The sequence below is a fragment of the Triturus cristatus genome, chromosome 1_1, assembly GCF_964204655.1.
Source record: "Triturus cristatus chromosome 1_1, aTriCri1.1, whole genome shotgun sequence".
Taxonomy (NCBI): domain Eukaryota; kingdom Metazoa; phylum Chordata; class Amphibia; order Caudata; family Salamandridae; genus Triturus; species Triturus cristatus.
In genome coordinates, this window is record NC_140579.1 from 15,183,563 (window position 1) to 15,195,633 (window position 12,071).

The 12,071-nt window shown below is 50.0% G+C and overlaps 1 protein-coding gene across 3 annotated transcripts in view; it reads left to right on the top strand.

Annotated features, from left to right (window-relative positions):
• Positions 1-12,071, top strand: part of DDR1 (discoidin domain receptor tyrosine kinase 1) — a 305,588-nt gene that overhangs the window by 109,441 nt on the left and 184,076 nt on the right. For all 3 annotated transcript variants that reach the window (XM_085632879.1, XM_085632633.1, XM_085632714.1), the window contains exon 2: positions 5,767-5,918. In XM_085632879.1, coding sequence (XP_085489005.1) covers positions 5,801-5,918 — 118 coding nt within the window. In that variant the 5' untranslated portion in view covers positions 5,767-5,800. The remainder of the gene's footprint in view (positions 1-5,766; positions 5,919-12,071) is intronic.

The following is a 12,071-nucleotide window of genomic DNA, read 5'->3' on the forward strand; positions in this document are numbered from 1 at the left end:
GAAGGCAGATCCTGCTTGCAGGAGGTGTGAACACCTCTACCCAGAGCTGGCTTTGTTCCTGGCCTCCGAGAGCGATGGCTCTCACCTCAAGAGGTCAGAAACATGTCTGTGGCCGCAGGCTGGTCAAGACCAGTCAGTCAATCCATTAGTAGTCAGTATGTTTTCAGGAGGGACGTTTCAGGTGCCCTCTGGGTGCCTTTATTAATAAATTGAACACTGGCATCAGTGTGGGTTTATTAATACGAGATGTTTGGTACCAACCATCTGTGGGTACAGTGACGCCATTATGGAGCTGGAACTGGTGTCCACCCTATGCACTCAGTATGGCTTCCATCTGTGGGTACAGTGACGCCATCATGGAGCTGGAACTGGTGTCCACCCTATGCACTCAGTATGGCTTCCATCTGTGGGTACAGTGACGCCATCATGGAGCTGGAACTGGTGTCCACCCTATGCACTCAGTACGGCTTCCCTGTGCAGTTGGGATATCTAAGAATCGACTTAGATGTCACAGGGACACATCTACTCTCGCAGATATGCCCACACATGGGTGTAGTGCGCCCTGCCTTAGGGCTGTAAGGCCTGCAATAGGAGTGACTTACCTATACCTCATGCAGTGTATGAGAGCATGGCACACATGGCTGTGTAACATCAAAAGCCGGAGCGAAGTAACACTCTTGTGCCGGACGCACGGCCGAATCCCTGAATCATAAACGATCCCACGTTCAAATCAGTTTTATTCCTTATATTCCAAAATTCCATGTTTACTCATTTCATTTCGTCATGTCACATGGGAGGCACGTGTATATTTTACTTCTAATGCAGCAGATATGTCAATCCAGGCCTTTTTCTGAAGCAGGAACTATACATCGGTCACCCTCAGTGGTAGACGTTATTCCCAGTGCATTTCAGGCTTTCCACAGCCCTTCGTCAGGGGTTCACTACAAATTAAATTCAATAACATCAACATTAAATGATGTATTCCAATCTTAATACATACAAAGTAATCAACCATACGTCGCAAATGACTCCACGCTGCCAACGCGGTGCCCAAACCATAACTCTTCCATGTTCAATCCCCTCAATTCATTGAGCACCCCCGGTCACCACCCCCATCCGCTGATGCTAAACACCTCACGAAACTTACCCGTCCCCACCAGTGAAACAGCCTCAGTATTCTCCATACCTTAATCCTTTTAGGCGTGATCTCCTGCCCAAAATGCTCTTATCTTGCGTACAGCAAAAAACCGCTCGCTTTCACCGTTCTTCCCTTTTCAAGTCTGAGCAAAAAACCGCCATTTCCAATCAACCAATTACGTTAACCCCCACAGTCCTCAGGACTGCAACTCCCATAACCCTCCACTTGAGACACCTCGTTAACCCCGTTTCACTGTGTTTAACCCATCTTTGTCACTCCCTAACGGTGAAACCTCCCCGGACAACTTGCTCAATTACCCCGCCCACCCACAGATGTCATCAACAACGTCAATCATACATTGTGGCGTTTTAGTTATTCATACGTGAAACTATTGATAAACAATGCTGTTATTTAAAGCTGTGTTATGCAACGCGTGTTTGTATGATAAGTACACGAATTCTGACATTGTACATAATACACAATTTAAACCAAACAACAGTCAGTCATGTTATTTTTTTAAGCAGTTCCCAAGCTGTGCCGTGTCGACTCTTCAGTTTTCTCTGCACCAAGACACGCCGCCTGCAGTGGCATTGTGCATGGTCTTGGTGAGGGTCCCTAGGGTGGCACAATTCGTTCTGCAGCCCCAGTGGACCCTCTTCAGTCCCAATGCCCGGGATAACAGTGGTACCATTTACTAGAGAGTTACAGGGGGTCCGAAGTGGTGCCCATTGTGGAACAATGGTACACTTTTAGGGAAAGAACACTGGTACTGGGAACCTGGTTAGCAGGACCCAGGACACTTTCAATCAAAGTTGCATCAGATGCCAGGCAAAACGTGTGGGGGTAACCATGTCACAAGGGGCACTTTCCTACCATGTGTTTACTGCATCTATGTGGAAACTGGCAATGTGCAGTTAGTGCGTCATTCTTGAAACTGGCAATATGTGTTTACTGCATCATTGCAGAAGCTTGCACTCCCTAATCTTATGTATTCTGTACCACCTGGTGTAATCCTCCCACAGTCAACTCTGGTACTACCACACACACACTCCCTAATCTTTTGTACTGAGTACTACCTGGTGTAATCCTTCCACGCTCAATGCTATGGCACTACCACACGCACACTCCCTAATCTTCTGTGCTGAGTACTACCTGGTGTAATCCTCCCACAGACAACTCTCTGGTACTACCACACGCACACTCCCTAATCTTCTGTACTGAGTACAACCCGGTGTAATCCTTCCACGCTCAATGCTATGGTACTACCACACACACATCCCTAATCTTCTGTACTGAGTACTACCTGGTGTAATCTTCCCAGACTCAACTCCCTGGTACTAACACACACACATCCCTAATCTTCTGTACTGAGTACTACCTGATGTAATCTTCTGAGACCCAACTCCCTGGTACTACCACACACACATCCCTAATCTTCTGTACTGAGTACTACCCGGTGTAATCCTTCAACGCTCAATGCTATGGTACTACCACACACACACTCCCTAATCTTCTTTACTGAGTACCAACTGGTGTAATCTTCCCACACTCAGCTCTCTGGTACTACCACACACACTCCCCAATCTTCTGTACTACTACTACCCGGTGTAATCCTCCCATACTCAACTCTCTGGTACTACCACACACACACTCCCTAATCTTCTGTACTAGTACTACTGGGTGTAATCCTTCCACACTTAATGCTATGGTACTACCACACACACACTCCTTAGTCTTTTGTAATGAGTACTACCCGGTGTACTCCTTCCACACCTAATGCTATGGTACTACCACACACACACTCCCTAATCTTCTGTACTAAGTACTACCCGGTGTAATCCTTCCACACTTAATGCTTTGGTACTACCACACACACATCCCTAATCTTCTGTACTAAGTACTACCTGGTGTAATCTTCCGAGACCCAACTCTCTGGTACTACCACACACACACTCCTTAGTCTTTTGTAATGAGTAGTACTCAGTGTAATCCTTCCACACTCAATGCTATGGTACTACCACACACACACTCCCTAATCTTCTGTACTAAGTACTACCTGGTGTAATCCTTCCACACTTAATGCTATGGTACTACCACACACACACTCCCTAATCTTCTGTACTGAGTACTACCCGGTGTACTCCTTCCACACCTAATGCTATGGTACTACCACACACACATTCCTAATCTTCTGTACTAAGTACTACCCGGTGTAATCCTTCCACACTTAATGCTATGGTACTACCACACACACACTTCCTAATCTTCTGTACTGAGTACTACCCGGTGTAATTCATCCACGCTCAATGCTATGGTACTACCACACACACATCCCTAATCTTCTGTACTAAGTACTACCTGGTGTAATCCTTCCACACTTAATGCTATGGTACTGCCACACACACACTCCCTAATCTTCTGTACTACTACTACCCGGTGTAATCCTCCCATACTCAACTCTCTGGTACTACCACACACACACTCCCTAATCTTCTGTACTAAGTACTACTCAGTGTAATCCTCCCACAGTCAACTCTCTGGTACTACCCCACACACACTCCTTAGTCTTTTGTACTAAGTACTACCTGGTGTAATCCTTCCACACTTACTGCTATGGTACTACCACACACATATCCCTAATCTTCTGTACTAAGTTCTACCCGGTGTAATCCTTCCACACTTAATGCTATGGTACTACCACACACACACTCCCTAATCTTCTGTGCTGAGTACTACCTGGTGTAATCTTCCCACAGTCATCTCTCTGGTACTAGCACACACACACTCCCTAGTCTTCTGTACTAGTGCTACCCGGTGTAATCCTTCCACACTTAATGCTATGGTACTACCACACACACATTCCCTAATCTTCTGTACTAAGTACTACCCGGTGTAATCCTTCCACACTTAATGCTATGGTACTACCACACACACATCCCTAATCTTCTGTACTAGTACTACCCGGTGTAATCCTTCCACACTTAAATGCTATGGTACTACCACACACACACTCCCTAATCTTCTGTACTGAGTACTACCCGGTGTAATCTTCTCACACTCAACTGTCTGGTACTACCACACACACACTCCCTAATCTTTTGTGCTCTTTACTACCAGGCACAACTACCAAATTCAGTGGTCTTCAGTGCTGTGTATGCCTAGGTGTCGTTTACTGCTAGTGTAACCCAATCACCTTGTGACCCCTGCACTATTTATATCCTGGTGTAACAACTCCCTCACTCACAGATTTCTGGTTCTGTTTACACCCAGGTGTAACTCCCCACATACCTACGAGTGTCATGTACTATTTACACCAGGGGTGACCATCTCACACAGCTGTTGATTTCATGTACTGTTTACTCCCACTGCATACCTACTTATGTCTTGTACTATTTGGACGCAGCTGAGCCACTTTCCACCCCTCCTGATCTACTGTGTTTTTTACACCCAAGTGTAACCCCCAGATACCTATGGATCTTCTTTGCTGTTGAACCCAGGTGTAGCCCCACCACACACCCACTGATGTCATGTACTCTTTACACCCAGGTGTAGCCCCACCACACGCCCACTGATGTCATATCCTGTTTACACCCAGGTGTAGCCCCACCACACACCCACTGATGTCATGTCCTGTTTACACCCAGGTGTAGACCCACCACACACCCACTGATGTCATGTCCTGTTTACACCCAGGTGTAGCTCCACCACACACCCACTGATGTCATGTCCTGTTTACACCCAGGTGTAGACCCACCACACACCCACTGATGTCATGTCCTGTTTACACCCAGGTGTAGACCCACCACACACCCACTGATGTCATGTCCTGTTTACACCCAGGTGTAGACCCACCACACACCCACTGATGTCATGTCCTGTTTACACCCAAGTGTAGCTCCACCACACACCCACTGATGTCATGTCCTGTTTACACCCAGGTGTAGACCCACCACACACCCACTGATGTCATGTCCTGTTTACACCCAGGTGTAGACCCACCACACACCCACTGATGTCATGTCCTGTTTACACCCAGGTGTAGACCCACCACACACCCACTGATGTCATGTCCTGTTTACACCCAAGTGTAGCTCCACCACACACCCACTGATGTCATGTCCTGTTTACACCCAGGTGTAGACCCACCACACACCCACTGATGTCATGTCCTGTTTACACCCAGGTGTAGGTCCACCACACACCCACTGATGTCATGTCCTGTTTACACCCAGGTGTAGCTCCACCACACACCCACTGATGTCATGTCCTGTTTACACCCAGGTGTAGACCCACCACACACCCACTGATGTCATGTCCTGTTTACACCCAGGTGTAGACCCACCACACACCCACTGATGTCATGTCCTGTTTACACCCAAGTGTAGCTCCACCACACACCCACTGATGTCATGTCCTGTTTACACCCAGGTGTAGACCCACCACACACCCACTGATGTCATGTCCTGTTTACACCCAGGTGTAGCTCCACCACACACCCACTGATGTCATGTCCTGTTTACACCCAGGTGTAGACCCACCACACACCCACTCATGTCATGTCCTGTTTACACCCAGGTGTAGCTCCACCACACACCCACTGATTTCTTGTTCCTTTTCTGTCCCCTCAGGTATGCACGCCTCCTGCCCTACCTGCGAGAGGAGATGACGTCACGGCGGAAGAAGACAGGCCCGAGAATGCTCCCCACGATCCTCCTCTGGGGGGTCACCCTGGTCTGTGTGGGGGGCCGCAGCGTGGAGCCGGACGCCCACTTCGATCTGTGTAAGTCTGGAGGGTGGAGGTGAGATTTTGAGGTGGGGCAACATGGCATCGTTATTAGTTACTGGTAATGCTGCTGGGTAACTCGAGAGATAGCTCTGCTGTAGGAGGCAAGAGCCTGCGCAATACGAGTAGCCTGTGGGATCGATTATTGAAGTATGAGCGTGTAAGGTCTGTGTAACCTGAGGGATATCTCTGCTGTCTCATGGCCGAACCTGTTCAAACTGTGCAACCTGGAGAGAGCGCTGCTGTCGAGAAGCTTGTGTAACCTGTCACATAGCTCTGCTGTCTGAAACTGAAGCCTGAGAGATAGAAGCCGCGGTCTAGCCCAGGTCTCTTTGCCAGGGCCTTAATAATATCTGTGCATCGGAGGGATAGCTCTGCTGCCTGTGTCCAGAGTGTAAGATATCTGTGGAAGCAGAGGGATAGCTCTGCTGTCTTTGTCCAGAGTGTGTGTATCTGTGGAAGCAGAGGAGTAGCTCTGCTATCTGTGTGCAGAGTGTGTGTATCTGTGGAAGCAGAGGGATAGCTCTGCTGCCTGTGTCCAGAGTGTGTGATATCTGTGGAAGCAGAGGGATAGCTCTGCTGCCTGTGTCCAGAGTGTATGATATCTGTGGAAGCAGAGGGATAGCTCTGCTGTCTGTGTCCAGAGTGTATGATATCTGTGGAAGCAGAGGGATAGCTCTGCTGTCTGTGTCCACGGCCATATAGTATCTGGGGAAGCAGATGAGTAGCTCTGCCATCTGTGTCCAGAGTGTATGATATCCGTGGAAGCAGAGGGATAGCTCTGCCGTCTGTGTCCAGGGCCATATAGTATCCGTGGAAGCAGAGGGATAGCTCTGCTGTCTGTGTCCAGAGTGTGTGATATCTGTGGAAGCAGAGGGATAGCTCTGCTGTCTGTGTCCAGGGCATGTAATATCTGTGGAAGCAGAGGGATAGCTCTGCTGTCTGTGTCCAGAGTGTATGATATCTGTGGAAGCGGAGGGATAGCTCTGCTGTCTGTGTCCAGAGTGTGTGTTATCTGTGGAAGCAGAGGGATAGCTCTGCTGTCTGTGTCCAGAGTGTGTGTATCTGTGGAAGCAGAGGGATAGCTCTGCTGCCTGTGTCCAGAGTGTGTGATATCTGTGGAAGCAGAGGGATAGCTCTGCTGTCTGTGTCCAGAGTGTGTGTATCTGTGGAAGCAGAGGGATAGCTCTGCTGCCTGTGTCCAGAGTGTGTGATATCTGTGGAAGCAGAGGGATAGCTCTGCTGTCTTTGTCCAGAGTGTGTGTATCTGTGGAAGCAGAGGGATAGCTCTGCTGCCTGTGTCCAGAGTGTGTGATATCTGTGGAAGCAGAGGGATAGCTCTGCTATCTGTGTCCAGAGTGTGTGTATCTGTGGAAGCAGAGGGATAGCTCTGCTGTCTGTGTCCAGAGTGTGTGTTATCTGTGGAAGCAGAGGGATAGCTCTGCTGCCTGTGTCCAGAGTGTGTGATATCTGTGGAAGCAGAGGGATAGCTCTGCTGTCTGTGTCCAGAGTGTGTGTTATCTGTGGAAGCAGAGGGATAGCTCTGCTGTCTGTGTCCAGAGTGTGTGTATCTGTGGAAGCAGAGGGATAGCTCTGCTGCCTGTGTCCAGAGTGTGTGATATCTGTGGAAGCAGAGGGATAGCTCTGCTGTCTTTGTCCAGAGTGTGTGTATCTGTGGAAGCAGAGGGATAGCTCTGCTGTCTGTGTCCAGAGTGTGTGTTATCTGTGGAAGCAGAGGGATAGCTCTGCTGCCTGTGTCCAGAGTGTGTGATATCTGTGGAAGCAGAGGGATAGCTCTGCTGTCTTTGTCCAGAGTGTGTGTATCTGTGGAAGCAGAGGAGTAGCTCTGCTATCTGTGTGCAGAGTGTGTGTATCTGTGGAAGCAGAGGGATAGCTCTGCTGCCTGTGTCCAGAGTGTGTGATATCTGTGGAAGCAGAGGGATAGCTCTGCTGCCTGTGTCCAGAGTGTATGATATCTGTGGAAGCAGAGGGATAGCTCTGCTGTCTGTGTCCAGAGTGTATGATATCTGTGGAAGCAGAGGGATAGCTCTGCTGTCTGTGTCCACGGCCATATAGTATCTGGGGAAGCAGATGAGTAGCTCTGCCATCTGTGTCCAGAGTGTATGATATCCGTGGAAGCAGAGGGATAGCTCTGCCGTCTGTGTCCAGGGCCATATAGTATCCGTGGAAGCAGAGGGATAGCTCTGCTGTCTGTGTCCAGAGTGTGTGATATCTGTGGAAGCAGAGGGATAGCTCTGCTGTCTGTGTCCAGGGCATGTAATATCTGTGGAAGCAGAGGGATAGCTCTGCTGTCTGTGTCCAGAGTGTATGATATCTGTGGAAGCGGAGGGATAGCTCTGCTGTCTGTGTCCAGAGTGTGTGTTATCTGTGGAAGCAGAGGGATAGCTCTGCTGTCTGTGTCCAGAGTGTGTGTATCTGTGGAAGCAGAGGGATAGCTCTGCTGCCTGTGTCCAGAGTGTGTGATATCTGTGGAAGCAGAGGGATAGCTCTGCTGTCTGTGTCCAGAGTGTGTGTATCTGTGGAAGCAGAGGGATAGCTCTGCTGCCTGTGTCCAGAGTGTGTGATATCTGTGGAAGCAGAGGGATAGCTCTGCTGTCTTTGTCCAGAGTGTGTGTATCTGTGGAAGCAGAGGGATAGCTCTGCTGCCTGTGTCCAGAGTGTGTGATATCTGTGGAAGCAGAGGGATAGCTCTGCTGTCTGTGTCCAGAGTGTGTGTATCTGTGGAAGCAGAGGGATAGCTCTGCTGTCTGTGTCCAGAGTGTGTGTTATCTGTGGAAGCAGAGGGATAGCTCTGCTGCCTGTGTCCAGAGTGTGTGATATCTGTGGAAGCAGAGGGATAGCTCTGCTGTCTGTGTCCAGAGTGTGTGTTATCTGTGGAAGCAGAGGGATAGCTCTGCTGTCTGTGTCCAGAGTGTGTGTATCTGTGGAAGCAGAGGGATAGCTCTGCTGCCTGTGTCCAGAGTGTGTGATATCTGTGGAAGCAGAGGGATAGCTCTGCTGTCTGTGTCCAGAGTGTGTGTATCTGTGGAAGCAGAGGGATAGCTCTGCTGTCTGTGTCCAGGGCCGTATAGTATCTGTGGAAGCCGAGGGATAGCTCTGCTCTCTGTGTCCAGAGTGTGTGATACCTGTGGAAGCGGAGGGATAGCTCTTCCGCCTCTGTCCAGAGTTTATGATATCTGTGGAAGCGGAGGGATAGCTCTGCTGTCTGTGTCCAGGGCATGTAATATCTGTGGAAGTAGAGGGATAGCTCTGCTGTCTGTGTCCAGAGTGTATGATATCTGTGGAAGCAGAGGGATAGCTCTGCTGTCTGTGTCTAGAGTGTATGATATCTGTGGAAGCAGAGGGATAGCTCTGCTGTTTGTGTCCACGGCCATATAGTATCTGGGGAAGCAGAGGAGTAGCTCTGCTGTCTGTGTCTAGAGTGTATGATATCTGTGGAAGCAGAGGGATAGCTCTGCCGTCTGTGTCCAGGGCCATATAGTATCTGTGGAAGCAGAGGGATAGCTCTGCTGTCTGTTTCCAGAGTGTATGATATCTGTGGAAGCAGAGGAGTAGCTCTGCTATCTGTGTGCAGAGTGTGTGATATCTGTGGAAGCGGAGGGATAGCTCTGCTGTCTGTGTCCAGAGTGTATGATATCTGTGGAAGCAGAGGGATAGCTCTGCTCTCTGTGTCCAGAGTGTGTGATATCTGTGGAAGCAGAGGGATAGCTCTGCTGCCTGTGTCCAGAGTGTAAGATATCTGTGGAAGCAGAGGGATAGCTCTGCTGTCTGTGTCCAGAGTGTGTGATATCTGTGGAAGCAGAGGGATAGCTCTGCTGTCTGTGTCCAGGGCATGTAATATCTGTGTAAGCGGAGGGATAGCTCTGCTGTCTGTGTTCAGAGTGTATGATATCTGTGTAAGCGGAGGGATAGCTCTGCTGTCTGGGTCCAGAGTGTGTGATATCTGTGGAAGCAGAGGGAAAGCTCTGCTGTCTGTGTCCAGAGTGGCAGCCTGGAAGCGGTTTAAGTGCTTCCGGGTCGCGTCCAATCCAGTTTGCGCCAGGCCCAGCCCATAAGAGGGGCTGCGGAGCAGTCTCTTCCCTGCTCTGCCGACAGGATGCTGCTGGTCCCCCATCCGGGTTATCAGAGTTACATTTCTTTTGTCCCCCCACCATGCCCTTAGACAGCAGATCATTGTGTAGTTTATTTTCTTGTTTTATGTTTTTCATACATTTTTCTCTTTCAGCTTCAGCTTTTGTTAGCTGTTTTCTGATTGTTTTGCATGAACTCTTCTTTTGCAGCTGTTTGGCGTGCTGTCGTATTTATTGTTGTATCCTAGGTCGGTGGGTGAGGTCATGATTGGTGGGGCACTTTGGGTCCTTTCACTTGGGATAGGTGGAACCAGGGTCGGCTCCTCCGTTCTGGCAGCGGAGCATCCCCCCCCTAGGTGGCAGCAGAGGTAAACACTTAAATTAAAATAAACCACTTTTATTATCATTTATTTTTCTTCTTACCTGCGGCTGCCATCGGCACGTCATAGGGTGGGGCCGTGCGTCCTACAAGAGCAGTGGGGAGGCAGGGTGAGGGGCACTACTAAGTGCGCATGACTGTGTGGCCGGCCGTCTTAGGCTGGCCAAACCGTCATGCACAACACAGCCGGGTGGAGAAAAGCCACAGGCTCCGAAGCACATTCTGAGCCGAACCACAGCGCTCAGACCAATCCCAGCGCTGCTCTCATGCTCGGAACAGCATTCCCAGCATGAGAGCAGCGTCTGGAATGGCCATCTGGAGCCTGCGCAGTGTGTTCAGCCCGGGACCAGATCGGGAGAGGAGCAATGCGTCAGGTAAGTTCTCGATTTAATTTTTTATTATTTTCTGTACCCGCCCCACTGCTTTGGATACTGTGCAGCCACCGATGGGTGGGACAGAGGTCTCACAGACCATCCAGGGGTGGCCTGCAGCAAGTCGCCTACAGGCTGCGAGGTGCAAAGGGGGTGGGAGCACTCACTGCCAACAGGCCCCAAGGCCAATCCCTGCGTGGCCGCCAAGCTAGCAGCACAGGGTCTTGGGAGGATAATGAGGGTGTAGGGGTTCCGAGGTAGGTAACCTGGCAGGCAGACGGGCCCCCTGCACAAGCTTACTCTGGGGAGGGATGGAAGAGGGGCGGACCCCTCACAGGTTGACCGGTCATAATCTCACTCGAAGGCTCAGTGCTGGATACGCAGGGACAAGGTAGAGCCTAGGTTAGGGTTAGCCATCCATCAGAATTCTAAATAATTCTGTACATTGTTAATTAGGTTTCTGCGGATTAATTTTATAAAGTGATATTTGTTGTTACTGTCATTGACAGCGCTGGTAAGAGCAATAGGTGTCGCAAGCTGCCGTTCCCTCCTGTCGAGGGCCCTGGCACTTATATTTTTTTTTTGCAAATTAAGCACTTTTCACTGGTGGGCACTTGTTCCTGGGAGAGATGTCTCACTGGTTGGCACTTGTCTCTAGGAGAGATGTCTCACTGGTTGGCACTTGTCTCTAGGAGAGATGTCTCACTGGTTGGCACTTGTTCCTGGGAGAGATGTCTCACTGGTTGCCACACGTCTCTAGGAGAGATGTCTCACTGGTTGCCACACGTCTCTAGGAGAGATGTCTCACTGGTTGGCAATTGTCTCTGGGAGAGATGTCTCACTGATTAGCGCTGGTCCCTTGGAGAGATGTCGCTGTAAAGGCCGGTTCAGTGTCCAAGAGCGCTCACTCCTTGGTGCTGGTCGCCTGTGGCTCTGGGAGGAGGGTCCGGCTCAGTGGCCATTTAGCTGACCCGGCCCCTTCCTTCTCTGTGAACCCCTATGCTTGTCCTATTGCCCCTATGCTTGCCCAGTGACCCTGTGGACTCACTCGATGACCCCTGGGGCTCCTTTGATGACCCTCGACGTTCACGTGACCCTGAGGACCCACTCAGAGATCCTTGATGGAACTCAGTAGGTGGCCCTGGGAACGTGTTCAGTGACCCTTGTGGATCACATGCTGACCCTTGATGATCACATGCTGACCCTAGGAACTTACACAGTGGTCACTGATGCTCGCTCAGTGGCCCTTGGTTTTGGTGCATTGTGCCCCTGTGTTCGTGTGTTGCCCTTAGTGCTCACTCAGTGACCC